The sequence below is a fragment of the Chlamydotis macqueenii genome, chromosome 1 (genome assembly GCF_036417535.1).
Source record: "Chlamydotis macqueenii isolate bChlMac1 chromosome 1, bChlMac1.mat, whole genome shotgun sequence".
Lineage (NCBI taxonomy): Eukaryota > Metazoa > Chordata > Aves > Otidiformes > Otididae > Chlamydotis > Chlamydotis macqueenii.
Window position 1 is genome coordinate 184805547 of NC_141556.1, and position 18901 is coordinate 184824447.

General features: G+C 38.0%; 1 protein-coding gene across 4 annotated transcripts in view; it reads left to right on the forward strand.

The window, feature by feature from the left end:
- The first annotated feature begins 318 nt into the window (after positions 1-318).
- LRCH1 (leucine rich repeats and calponin homology domain containing 1) overlaps positions 319-18901 on the forward strand; it is a 125328-nt gene continuing 106745 nt past the window's right edge. For all 4 annotated transcript variants that reach the window (XR_015261676.1, XR_015261677.1, XM_086771842.1 and 1 more), the window contains exon 1: positions 319-711. Coding sequence is in view for 2 of the 4 variants with exons in the window: in XM_086771842.1 (XP_086627968.1) it covers positions 465-711 (247 nt within the window). In the remaining 2 variants the exon portion in view is untranslated. The remainder of the gene's footprint in view (positions 712-18901) is intronic.

The following is an 18901-nucleotide window of genomic DNA, read 5'->3' on the forward strand; positions in this document are numbered from 1 at the left end:
TGCAGGGAGAAGTGGCCCAAGCAGATGGTGGGTGAACCTCACGGGTTAACCTTAAAAAAGGAAGGCGGTGGGGATGCCGTGACCAAAAAGAAGGGAGAGCCCACCCCTCTTTTCGCACTTGCATGCGATTGCCTTGGCAAATTGTGCGCCCAGCGGCAGCGCCAGGCACGGACGCGCCGCCGCTAGGTGGCGCCGCAGTGCCCCGCCCCTCGCCCCGCCCGCGGGAGCGGTGTCGGAGGGCGGGAGGGGGAAATGGGCGGTGGTGAGACGGAGCATGCGCAGTGGGCGCGGCTCGCCCGCGGCCGTTCGCCTCAGCCTGCTGCTTACGCTGCCGCTCCCCCTCCCCCATTCACGGCGGCGGCGCCGCCACCACCACAGCGGAGAGGGAGGAGGAGGAGGAAGGGAGAGAGGGAGGGAGGCAGGTCCGGCGGCCCTCTCGGGTACCCCCAGCGGCGAAGGGAAAGATGGCGACGCTGGCAGGCGAGTCGCAGCCCTTCCCCGCCGCTGCTCTGGCGGCGGCAACGGCCGGGGTGGGCGGCGGCGGTGGCGGCGGGTCGCTGGGTTTGCAGGCGCCGTTGAACCGCGGTCTGGAGCGGGCGTTGGAGGAGGCGGCCCACTCCGGGGGGCTCAACCTGAGCGGCAGGAAGCTGAAGGAGTTCCCGCGCAACGCTGCCGCCCTCAGCCACGACCTCTCCGATACGGTGCGGGCAGGTGAGGCCGGGAGAGGAACCGGGGGCGCGGAGGGGAGGGGGCGGACGGTGCCGGTGTCTGCCTGAGGGGGCAGGGGGAGGGGGATTAAATCGCCGGGGGATCCACCTCCCACACCCCCCCCCCCCGGCCCCCTCAGGCATCCTAGTGCTCCCCAACCTCCCTAGGAGAACACCCACTCAGCACCCTTCCACTCAACCTCCGTGGCATGAGGTGTTCGCTCTCCCGTGGGTCCGTCCCCACACGGAAACGGAGCCAGCTCTGAGCTTCGCCTGGATCCTTGTCCTTCCTTTTATTTTTTTCTTTCCCCCTCCGCTTTGCTGTGTGAGGTAGGTGTTTGCTCACATATGGCTGAATAGCTGCACACCCCCCTTTCCTTCATCCCTCCCCCCCAGCATTTGGTGAGGCAGAGCTGGCTCTCTCACAGGGGGAGTGTAAGTGTGTGTGTATGGAGATTCTTGCTCGCACCTGTCTTCTCCCTCTGGGGAATGTGCATCTCTGCACCACCCTTCCCTGACCGCTGAGGTTTGGGGTGGCAGCCAGCCCACCTTTGAATCAATTTCTTGGGGAACACACAGGCGTGCCAGGTTGGATACTTGCTCTTTCCATCCCACTGCTTGTAGGTGGACCCCCCTGGCATGAAGGGGTTACATGTCTGTGTGCAACCACATTAGAACGCTTATGTGCTTCTGAACATCTCACCTATTTGCACGCCACAGGTGTAGACATGCCCATAGGAACACTCTTGCTCTGTGGCTACCCTAGGGAGCATGCTGCCTTTCACAAATGCCGCTTGTCTGACCCTGGGGTTGACATGCGTCCTTGTATCCTTACAGTCATATAGCCATAATTTTGGCTATGTATGCAATGCAGTCTTCCAAGACAAATGTGGAGAGAAGTATCTACCGTCTCAGGCACTGTACATATTCTGCGGTGAGGGACACCATCATTACATAAATCTGCAGAGGGGACAAGCCTGACAGCCCTGCAGACAGGAGTGGTGAGGGAAGGTGTATCCAGTCAGCCTTTACCTTGCCCTCACACTCTCCTTCCAACACGAAAAAAGGCACACTTGTTTCTCACCTAAGGGGGCAGACCCTCACAAAGGGTCATGTCTGTTTTCCTGCCCCTGTTTGTGCTGGGGGTTGGAACCGAAGCCGTTCTTTACATATTGTCACTAGGTGAACGGTACAGACCTGCACTCAAAGGATATATTAGTGTATTCCTAGGATCTATCGTGTACTGCCTCCACATGCCCTTTTGTGTCCCCATTTGCCTGCTGAAGATAGTTGTGTTGTAACAGCAAAGGAGTGGACAAGTAGTCACTTGTTCTTGTCCCACAAAACAGCAGGTGCTATACCTGTATGCAAACGTGTGATAACATGAAACTAAATTCTCAACTACCGCTGCACATGAGGGTATTTATAGCTTCCTGTATGCGGAGACATAGATGCTCAGTCTATACTTTTATCTGTTGCAGCCATAGGGAATGCAGTAACGTCTCAGATGTGTAGTGGACTTCATACGTAGTTGTTATTTATTTCTGTCACTTGTTTGCTGTTGCTGAATGGATTTCACAGTGGTCTGCATGAACACCTGTATCATCATCATATCAGTAAAAGAGAAATACAAGGTAAACTTGATGAATGAAGCTACTGTGAACTGGTAGCCTGAATTACCATGCTAACCATTAATTAACTAGGAGACAGATGTGATAGTGAAAGGGGTAAGGTGTGATAGTGGAACTGTATGCCGTTAGAAGGATGACTTTCAGCTTGTTTCCCCAAGCAAGAGGTTTTATCTCTTTTTAAAAATTGTACTGTAATGAACTGTAAAATGAGATAGGTGGTTTGGAAATCCAGAAAGTTAGCTTGTTTGGTTTGAACTAGTATTGATCCAGACTGTTGGTAAACAGAATTATGTACGAGAAAAGAATCCTTTGATTGTCAGTGATTACATGTTAGTATTTGTATACTGTTTAAGTATGTGATGTACAAGCATGAGCTGTGTGTTGTATGTATAGGTAGTACATGCTTGTTACATGCTTACTTGGTCTAGGAAGTTTTCTATTCAGAGAACAGCTCAGGAAAAAAGGGGTCTTTGCCTTCAGGCATTAGTGTGCTTTTGTCAGAGTTTACATAGAAGACATTCAGTATGAAATTAAATGTAGAATGAGATTTTCATTCTCTTTTTGTTTGGTATAAACAGCAATGTAAAGCAGCCCATGTTTCAATCTTAGAACAACAGCAGCCCTTTTCTCATTGTCCCCTTTTAGGAGAACCATGTGTTAATCTATAGTTCCTTTCTATTTTTGTTGTGACAGAATATTGTAACTGTTTAATGGGAATTGTTTGCCTTGTGAGTTAAGTTGTATGTTGATATATTTCTGAAAAATCTGTGTTCCTTTTCACTTGTTACGTTACATAAGTAGACTATATAAACAGAAGAGATACTTGGCTTAAGCCCAGATTTCTGAAGCTCTTGGGGCAAACTCTGGATGGGAATTTTCTCTCTCGCTTCCTCTCCGTAAATGTGCATAGTACAAAAATGGTACTTTCTTGTACTACTTGGAATATGTCCTTGCAGTGAGTGACTTCTGCTTTTGGATTTGATGTGCTGACATGTCTCTGAAGCCCCAGAACTTTGGTGTTTGGGGTAGGAGTAGCCTTGCACTGTTGAAGCTTTTTTTGCTAAAGAGGGCCAGTCTCACTGAAAAATAAAGACAGTCCTTGATTTAGAGAAGACTAGTCTGAGAGATTTAGTTTAGAGATCTGAGGAACAGGGGATTTCCAGAAAACTGAAACAATGTCTGCATTTTGACAGTGTTTTAGCATTAGATACCGACAGTATTCTTGGATTCAGAAAATGATGGTCTGCAGCTACTCTTAAATAAAATATAGTCAAGCTTGTTTTCTATAAAAGTTCTGAGTGCTTTAGGTAGGTCTGAGGAAGGTGGAAGTATTAAACTTTAAATTCTCTGTTCATGCACTTATATTTTTTTCTGAATTAGAAGTTGGATTTTATATAGCGATTGATACACTTATGAATGGGATGTAGCTTTGTTGCCTTAAATAGCTGGGACTGAGTTGTTTGACTTTTGTAGTTCTTCTTAGTTACATTCCATGGTAACTGCAGAGGCTTAACTATACCTGTCAATTTCTGCTTGTGCAGCTTCTTGGTATGCTTTTTGTTCTGTCACTTTTCTTTGCATTGAATACATCTTGTTTATAGAGACATGATAGGACATTTCTTCCTCAGTCTTTGAAAGTTTTGCTCAAGAGCTGAGTGACCCGGTCAGATGAACTTTCAGGCAGTATCTTTGCATGCAGGAGGGACTTGGCGTGGTGTGCAGTACTGTTAGAAGAAAATTAAACCTCTACGTAAAGTATCTTGAGTTTAGTCAGATACTTAAAACCACATCAGTGTGGATGCATTGCAAAAAACATTTCAAAAATAATAAATGCTATTCTTATCACTTTTATTACAGACTGGGTTATGCAGAAGACAGTGGCACAGTAATCACATAGTTCTTAAGTAACAGCATGCAATTATGTTCCTCAAAACCACTGGGAATGCTGGAAGCATGTTAGTTTATAAAAGAGGAAGAAAAAGCCTTGAAGCTGTTACTTAAAATGTGTAACCATGGCTGCCTGTATCCCTTCAGCCTGTAGGCTTTCTGTAAGCTTTGGCTGTATTCTGGAGACGGATCCTCTGAACTCTTTCTCATTAATACTCATTTCATCCTTTTCTGTTGTGTGAGTTAGGAACGTGAGGAAGGATTATTTGCTGTTGCTTGTGATAACGTGAGAGAGAAGTAAATGTTTTTTTATTTTTCATCAGGTGTTAGGTTGCTTGAAAAGAAATACAAATTAAAGTATATGAAATTCTGGAAAGAATATGTTTTTTTTGTGGTTTTTTTTTTTTTTTTTTTTTTTTTTTTTACATTAGAATGCTCACTAGACAAAAAAAAAAACAACCTACCTGCTGTTTTTTTAAAATGTTAAAATATTTTTAAAATGGATTGTGCTCTCCAGACAGTACTGTGCTGAAGACATCTTAGCCTGCCTGGCAGCATCCTTGAAATAGTGGTTTGGACTGTATAACTTTGGATTTGTTTTCATGATGGTCCAAAAATCACAATAGCACCTGAACAGCTATCTGAGAACCTGTGGAGTTTTAATTTTCATTTTTGTGGGACTTTAGCTTGAATTTTGACATCTAAGTGCTTCCTGTGGGATTGTGTAAAGGAGGGGAAAAAAAAAAAAATCAAATTTACAAGTTGTCCTCCATCACAATTAAGTCCAGGAATGCATTTGTTTCTACCTAACAGTTTGAAGTTCTTTCTGCTTGTCCTTCTGAAAAATTTTTTTTTTTTTTATTTTGAGGATTGATACTGGTTCAGGTGAAATATATTCCTTTCAGTCCTCTTTTCTAATTAAAAGAAAATAAATTCTTATTTCCCAGTTTTTTTAAAAAGTAAACAACTATGTATATTAAATTGCCATAGTTAATTCTCACTGATTTTTCTCAAACTCCTTTAGTAATGTAATTCTTCCTTCACTTCTGGGAATTCTTTCAGTTATTGCAGTAGATGTCCAGTTGATTCCACTTAGTATAAATGCAGGTTGTGCTGGGAAGGATGTAGCAGATTCAGACTAGTTTGTGCTACTGCATACTTTTGTGACCCTAAAATGACTGCCAAATGGACTTTTTAGAATTTGGTTATTATTTGGTCACTAGGTAAGAAAAGAGATTTGATATGCCCCTCTCCTTTTAAGAATTCTCTCTGATAATTACTGCTTTGAATAGGTTATAATTCATCCTCTTGAATTCATATTTTGATTGTATTACTTTTTTTGGGGGTGAGCCTTCTTGAGAACCTTTCATTTTGCTCATTTTTTCCAAACTCATATCAATAAAAATAACATATTTAATTATAAATCTGAAAAAAAAAATAAAACTCTCTTCATGTTCAATAGTCAGTCCCTTCCTACAGCCTTCCTGTGTTTATTTGAGGATTTCTAACCTCACTTACTCTGTCTCTTACACAAATAATATTCTAAGTGTATTAGGAGAGGGAGAGGGGAGGATGTGTGTTTGTTTATTCTCACAAATTAATTGAATATTGTCCTGCAGCCAAAACTTAGGGGATGTAACTATTTTTTGAGATTACTGTAGAATGTGTCTTTATATCAAGGCTAAAAAATGAAGATAGATCAATTTTGTATTTTGTATTCATTATTGTGTACCCAACAGTATAAATGCAATTTCACACTGTGATTTCCTAGTGTGGTCTGTCTGGACATCGCCATATTAACATATTCTAGTTTCTTTTTTTTTTTTTTTTCTTTTCTGATAAGCAATGCTTTGTGAAAGAGCTTTATCAAACTAAATGAATTCTTCAGAATCATAGACATGATTAGCAACTTGTAACTGCAGAATACCTTTTAAAGCCCTTTGGTCTTTTTTTTTCTTTTTCTTCCTTGAGTCAGAGTGTGTCCTTGCTTGTGGATCATATGAACATCAAGGCTATTGACTCCTGCTGAAAAGAGTCTATTATTTCTTTTGCTGTGTAGAGTCTAGTCAGTTGTGCTTTTGAAAGTTACCTCTTTTGTCTGGAGATTTATGCCCCCATAGCTGAAATGCAGTCAGTGACTTTGCAGGTGGTGTTAGGCTCTTCTCGGCACAAAACAAAGTGAATTAGCTCGGAGCGCCTTTTGTTGCATGAAACAAATTAGGAGTTCTCAATTGCCTGGCTACTGTTTCAGAATGTGGTTTGAGCAGATTCATGGCTTTCTGCCACTAACTCTGTGAGTGTGTGTGTCCATCTCCTTCCCAGTGTGCTTGGTTGGTTTGTCTCTTTTATAACTATCTTGCTTCCTTTGTAGAGAAGCTTCAAAGCTAGTGCAAGGTCTATGAGGTAGGAGAGATGACAGCCTAGAAATCACATGACAGGAGGGAAGGTGAAACCTCTCAGTTTCAGGAGGAGTGGGCGTAGCTGTTTATTGAACCTAGTGAGACTATGATCTTGGCAGACCCAAATGAAGGTTAGTTTTGCATTTAATTTGGAGCCTGAGGTTTGCACTTGCTTTTGAAGCTGCATGAAATGTTATATCCAGCTGAGCTTGTGAGAATTCTGACTCCTTTAGTTAAAACCTAGCTGATAGTTTCATTATGACAATGTGAGGTAGCTCTTCTAGATACAGTTAGAGAAGTTACTGGAAGTAGCTGGAGGCTTTGAATGTCAGAGTAGGGTTCTTGAATTGATCTTTATGAGAAGTAGAAGAAGAGCAAAACGGCTGAGCACCATGTTAGTGGTGACCTGTGCTGCTGAATGGATAAGATTTTTGTGTTGATTTTCTATAGATGGGCGATTTTATTCCTTGGTGCTAGTTGCAGTAACTGTAATACTGAGTCTGGAGGATGCAAACTTGTACAGGTAGTTTTCTTTTTCATGGTTTGTAGAACGGACGGAATTATATGTGCTGAACAAATAGGAAAATATGTCAGAAGATACTTGTTGTCTGTTGTCTTTTCTGTTTTTCAATAGATTGATTTATTGAAATACACCAACTGCTTGCCATATATAAGTTGCAAATGTTTTCTATCTCCCTACAATTTTTTCTGCACTTTTCTTGATAATACTTCCTTTTTGAAGTGGATGTTGCCAATATCAAGGTAGACTTGAAACACCTGCTTTAAAAACAGATCTTTTATTTCCTTCCAAAACTGCAGTGCAGTAAAATGCAATATTGGTAACAGATTTAACTTCTAGTTTTTGGATTCAATTGTATAGACTACTTGTGATTTCTACTAATGCAGCAGACTCTGCTGGGACAGCTGGCATTACTATGTGGGTGGACGATTTAAGGTACATAATTTTTTGAACTAAAGAAACTAAATTCAGCAAAAAACATCTTGGAAGTACATTTTAACATGGCACATGCCTTGATTTCTTTATACTGTTGATTATAATATAAAGTAGTGTGTTTCAAAGGTAGCAAAGTAACTACAAGTGACAATTTCACTTTGATTTATTGTGTGTGTACAGATATGTCAGGTTTTTTTAACATCTGAAGTCTGCATCTTTGGTTATGTTGTGTGCAGTGGCATCACTCCGTTGTAGCGCTACATTAGACAGGCAAAATGTGCAAATAAACAAAATCAGATGAGAAAGAAAAAGCCCTCTACATTTAAATGTGAAGAGAAAAGCGTGAATGATAAGTTGGATATGTTGTTTGGTGAACAGAAAGAAACAGGTTCATAAAATGTATGCGCAAAGGTAGATTGGTCATCACTGAAACTGATGGAGAAGTTTTGGAAAATGGGCAAGACATGGAGTAGGAAAAGAAAATTGAATCAGGGATTAATCCAAGGAAAGAAGTGGAGCAAAATACACCCTTGGATGAGGCGTACAAGAAGATACCAAAAATACAAATTGAACAGTTCATTCATAGTAAGAACCTTGTGTAAGAATTTGAAGATAGTGAAATTGCTATAATGGTAAGGAAAGTTATTATTAAAATTACTTTCCCTCCCCCCACTGTTTGAACCTTTAACTGTTTATAAATTTAGTGACAGGAGAAATAGGGGGTCAAACTATTGAATACTTGATGGGCCATACCGTTGCCATTGTTACATTTCTGGATTTTGAGAACAGAGAGGCCTAGCTGAATTTGTTCAGTTCAATCTTTTTAAAGTATGGCAAGTGTAGTAACAACGAAGCTGTGTTTATTCAGTGAGGAAGGAGGAAGAATGTAGTGTCATTCATATGTTATATAATTTTAAAAAATACAGACAGTGGTGAAGATTTCTGGGATGGGATTTCTGGTCAAAGATGAAAGGAGCGTTCTCAGCAGTCGGGGGAGGGAGGGGGTGGGCGGTGGGAAGATGCCCTGGTTATTGAGGAGCAGCTGTGATTGGTTAAGGGGAGAAGGTTAAACCCGGATTTCCCATGCTTGTTTTATGTTTTGTTGCTAGGGTTTATTTTTAAGGTTTTTTTTTTTGAGTTCATCCCAGTTCAAGAAAACTTGTCTTTTTGCCTTCCACAGTGTACAGTGTTGTTTCCCTACTTGGTAAGTTTTGCCTATGATCCAAGATTTGAATTTCAGCCTGGCAGAATGCCTACTCTTTGCCTGTGTTTTGTTCACCAGCCAGTTCAGATTGCTTTGTGTTAGTGTCTTCTTTTTTTCTCACTCACACATGCCCTGTCACGTGCAAGTTTTACCAAAGGTGGTATTTTCCCCTGCTTAGTAGTGTTTTTGAAGAAAGACATATGACCAAGAATTTGTTTATGGGATCCATCTAAAATGTTTTATGTTTCCATACTTTTGTCTTATTTTAAGACTGATCAGTATCAGTACCTAGTTTGTATACAACATTAACATACTTTGCCATTGTGTGTAGTTTAATCAATTATTTTTCTGAGATCTTTTAGAGGGGCGAAAGAGGCTGCTGAGTCTGAAATTGCTTGTTTTTTTTAAAAAAAAATTGGCACGTTTCTTCCTCGTCTTTGGAACTACCTTCCGTTTTTCCCATGTGTTTATTCAAATTCAACATGAAAAGTGAAGGTGGTCTATGGCAAGCTCTTCAAAGAAAATTGTTGATGCAAGTAGTATGAATCTTATTATTTGAATGAAAAGATGTGCTAAAATAAAATTTTCAGTAACTTCAATTTACTAAGGGAATTTAGAGGTAAGACAGCCACTCTCTTGGTATAGTCTTTCGTATCGCGGTATTGCAGCTATTACTGCTATCTTAAAGTGTGTTGTGTGTAACTTTTGATCTTCAGCCAACCAATCAGCAATTTCTAAGGGTGGAGAAAGTAGTCTTTTGAATTTATTGTATTTTGATTAATTTAAAAGCCTTTTATGTAATTATATTGAGTGTTAATATAATGACTTTGAGCTGATTTCTAGTTTCAGTTAGTTCTAGCATAGACCTTGGTCTGTGTTTCTGTTAAAAATTGCTTTGCAAACTTTGCCTTTCTCAGTGAGTTTTTTTGTTGTTCTGTAATGATGCAGGTTATCCTTAGTTTTACAGATTGGAAAAACTGAGGAACAAAGATTTTTGAATGGCCTAATCCAGATCTCAGAAGAGGTCAAGGACAAAACTGTGAAAGGAATCCAGCTTTAATTCTTTGGCTTTTATTTTTACGTCTCAATCAAGACAGTGTTCTGGAAGATGTTGGAGTAGTAGTAAAGATGTAAACCTTGAAGCTTTCATTATGCTCTTAAGCCCTGGGAGTGATTTAAAATGTATTAACGCAACGCAGAAACCAAGAGTTTATTTTGTAGTAGCGTTTGGCACAGAAGCATGGTAGTATAATTCAGAAATATTCAGTCTCTAAAAGGATATCACTACAGATTTGCAATCACTTAAGGAACAAGTAATATGAAAGAGTATTAACTTTACAGAAAACTCAGTATTTTGGCAAGAAGTGCTGTACTTTCTCTGTCAGTTTTCATATCTTTGTACATTTGGCTTCCTAGAGAACTGAAACGGTTATTTTTGGCCTAGTGCCCAAGGCTAAAAATGGCTTCTGGAATCTTATAGCTCAGTTTGGTGTTGAACAGTTCTGTGCGGTAGTAACATAACTGCAGTAATTGGTAGTCTCACTGAAGCATTTTAGTTATGCACTTAAATGTTAAGCTGTGGGAAATGTGGCCACGTGATCCTTCCAACATCCAGTTTATGAGAAAAATTTAAGCCATGTTTATCTATGAAGCAATGGTGGTCTGGAAAAAAAGAGGCTTTTCTACAAGTACTGGTTGAAAGGGAGTAAGAATGAGTGTAAAAGTTTAGCCTTTACAGGGAAAGGCTTTAAAATGAAGAAATAAATCATAATATTACTGTGGGAATAGTGAAGCACGAGCATTGCAGTTGAGACTATACATGTGGGGAATAGAATGAGTTTGTGAAGGTTCCTTATGCTTCTAGCCAGTATAGTAGGATTTACCTTTAAGAGTGGGGGAGGGAGGGGAACCAAACAAATACACCGCTTACTATATGTAAATGTGTACTTATAATAAATGTAGGGTTCTGAATGATTTCTGAGTAGTTTGGATTATTACATAACCAGGAGTTTGAAATAGTGAGGAGAATGAGAGGCTAACTATTTAAATCTGAAAAATCTTACATCAGTAAAAGGACTGAAAAGGAGAACAGGCTGGATACTGCTTCCCTCTACATCCCTTCTAAATCTGTTAGCTTTTTCACAAGTTTTTTTTTTATTGGAACAGGTGGGAGTAATGCATGGTGCTGCATGAACGTAAAGCTTTTCTGAATAGAATCTGTGTTAAAAAGACAATTGTGTTCATTTTAGTGAAATCAGAATGGACAAATTCTACATGAGAAACAGTGTTGCTCTAGACATAGCTCATAAACATCCCTAAAACACTCATTCTAAAATCTCCTGAGAAATCAGTATTGTTTTTTTTTGTGTTCTAAATTTGCAGTGTAAGGTTTTGTTGACACAGCAGTCTGGAAATACAGCCAAAATCAAATGAGTTCTGATGAACTTTGTGATCACACAAATTTGAGATGGCCAGAGTAGTGAATGATTCTGCAAAGACTATTAATTCTGTATCAGTGCTAACATTTGAGAGCTATCTACCTTCAAAATTACTGTTTCTAAAATACAAATGCTTTTGTTCTAAACCATTTATGAAAAAAGATTGATTCCAGATCACCTTCTCTTTTGATATGATACTTACTGAAGATAAATCACTGAGTTAACAGTATTTGAAGGAATTATACTGTTTTAAAATTTTTTCTTTCCTTGTCTCTGACAAAATAATTTTATTTTTCAATGTTCTCATAATAGGAGAATAAAATATTTGCAGTTAGAAGGTATTCTTCTGCTTGTAATTGATTCAGCTTAGAAAAAAAACCAACCTGGTATCTTTTGTGCTAGGTCTTACGGCATTTACATTATGTCATTGTGTGTTAAATATATTGAATGCATTATATAAAGAAAAATTGCTTTCACCTGCTCTACTTTATTGATGATACAGTTCTACTTTTTGATGTGTTTCTAAATCCTTCCTTGATGCATGAAATAGGAATAGCCTGAGAATAAGTCAATCAAGATGTGTGAAAGAAGTCGGGACATAGGGAGAAATATATTATTTTATTGGTAATTATTATTGTTAAGTTATTAAAAATTAAGGTTATGTGAGCACAACTACTAGCTATCTTTCTTGTGGAATAGTGTAATTAAATCCATGGGAAGCAGTGTTACAAAAAAGAAAATAGTAACGAACAATAAGCTGTTGTTTTTTGCTTTATTAACAGAAGCTGCTTTCTTTTAGGGGAATTTCTGTAATATGTCAAGAATATTTAGTTACTTCTGTTATTCTTTGCCAGATCTCACCTTGTTTCATGCTGCTGTTTTCATTCAACTACACTTGTTGAAGCATAGAATAATTGATATGCTTTAATACTAAAAGACTTCTATGTTGATACAGTTTGACCCTCAGTGTAATATTGGCCATAGATTTCCCTGACTGTTTTTGTATCTAGATCAGAAATTTATGACTCATATGTATTGTCTTAATTTTAAAGTACACTGGTGATAATAGCATGATTAAGTATGTATTTCCTTGGGAAATAAGTAAGAGAAACTACACAAACTATTTTGTATTTTAGCTTCAACTCCTGATCATTTGTCTCTTTCTTTAACTACTAGATCAACTAGTCCGCTGTATCAGACATCCACTGTTCTGCAGTTGTTTATAAATTATTTTTTTTCCTTTGCTATTGCAGTTGTCCATCTGTCTTCCTACTGAAAGGCACCACCCACCTAACTAGGGTGACAAAACTAAATGGTGATGAAGGTGGACTTAAACTAACAGGACAGACTCTGAACTGGGATATTGAGGAGCTGGCACATGACTCCACCTATTGCCCCTGTTCTAGGGAAGGTAACAGCCAACAGGGGAGCAAGGAGCAGAGTTGAGGCTGCTAATACTTTACAGTGCTTCCAAGGCTATGATTGCATTGTTCCATGTTGTATTTTTAAGTTCTCATATGACAGGGTTAAATATGAGCTTGATTTTATCTAACCTACCATGTGCTCCAGGCCCTCATATATCTGTAAATTGGCCTTACTGTTACTTATAGCACTATTAACATCAATCACTTGCACGTTTTTATCAGCAATGGCTTTGTGTTCTAGTGGGGAAAGTCTAGCAAATCTTGATTGATGTTTGGTTGTGAAGAAATAAAGCTAAACATTTTCTCATATGATGTGCTTAATGACTTTCTTGAGGACATTGTTCAGTTTCTCTGAGTAGATGTCAGATTAACACTCTACAGCAAAAACAGAATTACTCGTGTTCTGGTATGAACAAATAAAAAAGGCTCTTCCAGTAGACAGTGTATTCACACGAGATTATAGATTATGATTTGTTTCACTAGTGTACAAGTTTTAGCTTCTGATGGTGTTTTTTAGAGATCAATTTTTTTTTCTTGCAATACTTTTACACTTGTGTCTTTAGTGTTTTTCTATATGAATTAGGAATGTAAAAATAAAGGTTATTTCTAATGTTGAAGAACGTTTTAAATCAAATACAGGAAAAGTTACTTTTTAATTAAGAATTCCTCCTTGAGTGTTCGTTCTAGAATGGATTGCTTGACAACTCCGTTTATAGAAACAGGATGTTTTGGTTTTACAAAATGTGAATTTCTCAGGAACTCATTTTGAGAAAGTGTTTGTCTGCCTCCACCCTTGGTGGAATGCGGATGACATCAGATTTTTTTTTTTATGTACTGGTGCTAGGGTCAGTCCATAAAGACCAGCTTTAGAAGTGTCAGTGACATAAAACGAATTGTGTGCTAAGCACTCTTACTATTTAAGGTGAATTAGTGATATTAATGTTCAGGTGATCATATCTAAGGCAATAAAAATAGAGTAGTGGATGGTTTGGATTTTTACCCCAACAATTTTAAATATTTTAAATGGTTGCAGTGTAGGTTTCACTTCAGATCATTTTGTGATCTTTCTAAAACATACCCCTTCAATTGCCATTCTGGGATGGCAAAGCTGTGTTGTTCACTTCTTTTGGATCTCTTATCTGTGGTTTTCTCACTTGTGGTAATTTTGGTTCAACTGGCATTGATTTTAGTGGTAACTTTTTTCCCTTTGGAAACTTTTGGGTAAGATCTAATTACAACTCCACAAAACCAGCTTGTTTAAACAGAATATATGTAAACAAAAAGGCAAGTATCACTTAAAATTATATGCAGTTAATCTAATAAAAGCCTTATTCTAACTTTGTATCTAGATTTTATGGCATCATAGGATAACTTAAGATGGAAGGGACCTGTGGAGGTCTGTTCCTGCCAGCTGAAGCATGTCTTGTTTAGCGAGGCATTCCCAATTATCTTGAATTTCCAGGTGTTCCTCCTGTTGTGAATTCCCAACATTTTCTTGGTGAAAGAATACCCAAGGTGATTAAATTTTGTTTACAACCTTGCTTTGCATCTATGCAAAGTATACTGCTCAGACACCTTTGTCTGCTGACATATTTACCCATAAATTGTGGGCTTTTGCTCCATTTGTGTATTGACACAAATTCTGACACGCTTTGCGTGTATTACGAAGTGTAGACTCTCATTGTTAGTCTGCCTAGGGAATACTGAAGAAAGGACTTAGGTTAAAGCATTTTGAAAGTGCTTTTCCAACCCTTTAAACGAGAATGTAGTGTTCTTCGTTGTCATTTTAAAACCTATTCTGGGTACATTGGGGCTTCTTCGTTTGAAAGATGTTCATGAGGAACTTGTAGGACTCAAGACTGAAAGGCTTAGTAAGATTATTAGGAGACACAGATTTGTTTAGGTTGAGATAATGGTTTGTGGTTTTTTGGTTGTTTTTTTTCTTTTTTTTTTTTTCTTCCCTTTAAGTGCTGATGGCAACCGTGGAATGCCTGTGTTTAAAACTACTAAACTGTTTAAGTGGTATGGTGGTAAATTTTACTTATTTTTTTCTGGGTTAACCCCAGTAGACAGCTAAGCCCTACACAGCTGCTTGCTCACTCCTCCCCAGTGGAATGGAGAAGAGAACCAGAATGGTAAAAGTGTGAAAAGTTGTGGATTGAGATAAGCACAGTTTAATAGGTAAAGAGAAAACTACAAGCACAAGCGAAGCAAAGTAAGTTGTAGTTTGTTTTGGTTTTTTTTTGTGGGGTTTTTTTTTGTTTTTGTTTTTCTTTTTTTTTTTTTTTTTTTTTTGACAATTTGGTGCACAAGTGAAGGTAGGGTGAAAGGTAGGCATAACTAAAGTTACTGGGAAAACCCCATCTGGCTGATGGGGTTCTGAAGTTCGAAAACAAATGATACTTTATAGGACTACGTTATAGCAGTGTAAGGTATTTTACTGTCATCTTTTATCTGCATAAACCTCAGCACGGGTTTATTCAACCTATTTTCTTGGCAAGGTCTCCTGTCAGGCTGCTGTGTTCAGCCTCCTGTAAGCATCTGGGTTTAGTTAGTTCAAAATGAGTTTCTGTGTGTCTGTGTCACTGTGACTGTAGTAGTATAGATGTCTGTATATGATGGGATTTTACAATTATAGCTGTTGAAAGATAGTTATTCTTGTTCACTAGCTAGTGTGTATGGTCTTGCATGTTACACCTTGGTTTTAATTCTTACTTTCAGATTGTTTTGGGGAAACTGTAGTGCTATATCAGCAGTAATGTAAATAGTGAAATATTAGGATAATTTGTTGTTATATTCCAGTTTCTAAATGTTAGAAAATTGTCTTCTGATATTTGTATTAACTACAGTATGTTTTCATTTTATACTGTGTCACTACTATGTAACTTCATTAAATGTGGTTTTAATATGTGAAAGTTTTCCTCCCCTCTTCCTCAATTAGAGGAACAGAGTATATGACAGAGGACAAATACTTGTCTTCCTTAGATTTCTTCTCTTTAGTTTCTTTAGCAAATCACTGGAAAGTGTAGCCGTTAAAGGCAGGACAGTTAAAACCTGCTTTCTGAATTTAACCAGATTGAAATCTGCAGGAGAACTCATCTGTGGCAAGATGACACCAGACTACTTTTATGATTTGTATATTAACGTAAAATAGTTTAAGTAGTGAAATACACTGAGGGCTGTTCTATTCAGCATCACTCTTGTTATGTGGGATTTTTTCTTTTTTTTTTTTTTTTTTGTAGGATGTTAGTAGCTTGAAGAGCAGTAACGTTTAATCAAGTGATGTCTTAGAATGTAATTCTTACAAAACTCTCTTCCATTAGTTGAGTTCCATTCTGAAATGTGGTTGCCAGTATGTTTTGTACCTCAAAGAATATTAATGCAACGTTTAACAGTATTTCTAATTTTTAAAATTTATTCCTATAATACTTACACATCAGAGGCTAAAAACTTTGAATGGTAGATTTCACCTAGTAAGAACCTTCATGTTATAACTGGAGAAGTTGATGAGGAATGGAACAGGCAAGCAGGTATGTTGGGAGGTGACAGATTTCTAATGTTTAAATAATATTAGCCCTCCAAATGCAAAATGTTTTGTGCTTTCTGTTATCCTTTACGGCTAAAGAATTAGAAACAAGGAGTAAGTGTGGTATATACTAGACCACTGGCAAAATAGTAGCAAATAGAGTTACGGTTTTACTACCTGAGCAGCATTGAATTGTTTTGAACATGGGTATGATTAAATCAACTTTAACTGCCTCTTGTATTGTCCTCATAAATATAGTAAACTGTAAGTTTTAAAGAAAAAGGAAGTACAGTGAGGGTGGTAATTTAGTTTACATCCTGCTGTGCTACATTTATAGAGTTTAGTAGCATGTAAGTGTTTTCCTTGGGGGATTGCTCTATGTTCCTTAATTTTCATGTAAAAGGTTTGTCAGTCAGTGTACCTGGCAGTAAATTAAGTGAAGGAAGTTGGTGTTTAAATAATATCATTTGACTGTATCGTTTGAAATGTTTTCAGGGACTTTCCACTGGATTTCCACTGTGGTAATAGGTAGCTTTTTAACAGTTTTCTTTTTTTTTTTTTTTTTTAAAAAAAACCCCAAGCTTTGGCTCTTGATCTCTCCTAAAACTACTGTGTAAATACTGAACTACAGATGCACCCTTAGCCATTTTTACTGCAGTTTACTTATTTGGAGCAAAGTTTGTAAATTAGATAAAATGAATCTGTTGTTTTGCAGTGTTTTAGTAGTTAACTTGTAATGGCACAGTGCACGTCTGCGCTGTATGTGGAAGGAGAGTAAGATGACAAGGCTAAATCTTAAGATACCTGTTGGAAATTTTCTCCAAACTTTTGCTGTAACTTCTATTTTACGGTAATGAAACTAGTATGTTCACAGTCTTGGTGCAAATAGCTACTGACCTCCCTCTGACACTGAGGAGAAATGAAGGGAACAGGAGATTGACCCGCCTTCTCTTTTTGCAGAAAACCAAATTCTGAAGTGTAACCCCTTTAAAAGGAGTTTATCCAAGAACTTGGTTTTATTTTTTTTTAGTTGTGCAGGAAAGTGGATCTGTAATTTGGAATGATTATTTGATTAAGGAAAGTTTACGAAAAGGAATGTATGATTAACTGTTCTTATCAAATTTATTTTAAATGGCCTGTGTTACTTGGAAGTGAAACTTGAAAAGTAGTTTTTAATACCAAACAGTAACTTTCAGCTCCTAACAGAAGGACATTGCATTGCACACGTAAGTACCTTCTTGCTTGTAACTAAGTCTATTTGGTTATGGCTACATGGAAAAATCTTTTGCTACTTCTCTATGCCTTTTTTGTATGAGGAAAGCCAAATGATATCTGGTATCTTGCTTCAAGTGAATGAGATAAATATGAAAATCAAAGATGAACTAAATCAAGTTAGCAAAATAAATACAAATAGGCTTACCATTGTCCCAGTACTTCTCTGACCAATGATTTACAATATCACATGCCTTTAGCAAATGGCAAGAGTAATTGTGTAATCATATTTCCCAGAATGCTAATTTTCATTTCAGAGTAAATTAATTGGCCTCTGCAAGGGCTAGCTGAGTCAAAATTTTTGCAGATTACCAGATCAGTCTCTGCTGTTTTGGTGAGACTATCTGACCAACGTATATGCTTCACGTTTACCTGTAAGACTTTGAGGAAAATTTAGTTTGTAGATTACTGTTACTTTTTATCCTTGTTTGATTTTTGCGTTTGTGTACCTTACTCAATTATAGGCCTCTCTAAGCCCTTGTAGGGGAGGCAGGGTACTTATTTGCCAGATAAAGCCACAGTTAGGCCATAAGAATGTATTTCCTTAATAGACTATTCCCTGGGGTAACTATTCATATTAAAACACATTTGGCTTTAGTTTCACAGTTGTGTGTAGGCAAAATATTTCAAATTATACTGGCTATTGAAATGACTACTTACCAGAGTTTTGTATAAAGCAGTTTCACAAACAAGGATGTAGTAGAATAAAGAACTGCCTCAGCCATTGTGCATTGTATTCTCTCCTTTGCAGGGGTGTGCAAGCGCATGCCTGTAGATGTGAGAGAATTACCTATGCACATACACGCTTCAGGCATACAGACTTAAAATTTGGATTTTCTTTTTTTTTTTTAGCTGAGAGAAAAAAAGGCACGTTTTTATGTCTGTAACTTGAAAATTAGAGGTCTTTCTAGTCTAGCAATAGGAGCGATTCATGGTCAGTTTTGAGAGCCAAGTTTGTCATTTGTGCAGAATTTATTCAAAGAAGTTGTGTGTATATTTAATTCTGAACTTGATTGCTACTTAGGGTACATACTTATGGAGGTACGCTATTTTTACAATAATTTCTGCATGGCCGTATTTTATGTCTTTAGGTGATAACGTAGCATTAGCTATTTTGTTATATAGTTCTATAGGTTATATAGTAATCTTACATAAAGTATGTAACTGACTGCTGATTTAGAATTCCTACTCTGTTTTTATAGAAAAAGTAATACCAGCAGAGTATAAGCACCGCAAAATTCTAAGCTAATCTTTTTTATTTTGTGTCCTTGTGCAGTTGTTTTTCTAACTATGTCTGGCTACAGTTTAGCAAGAAAAAAAAAATCTTACTTTTGTCTTCACTTACGATTTTATGATTTCTGTAGATAGTTCCATGTAACTTTTAATGATGCGTGTATCATTATTTCCAAGGTTGCTTAGGGTCTGAGAGGAGTTACTGGTCTTAAACATATGTGCTAG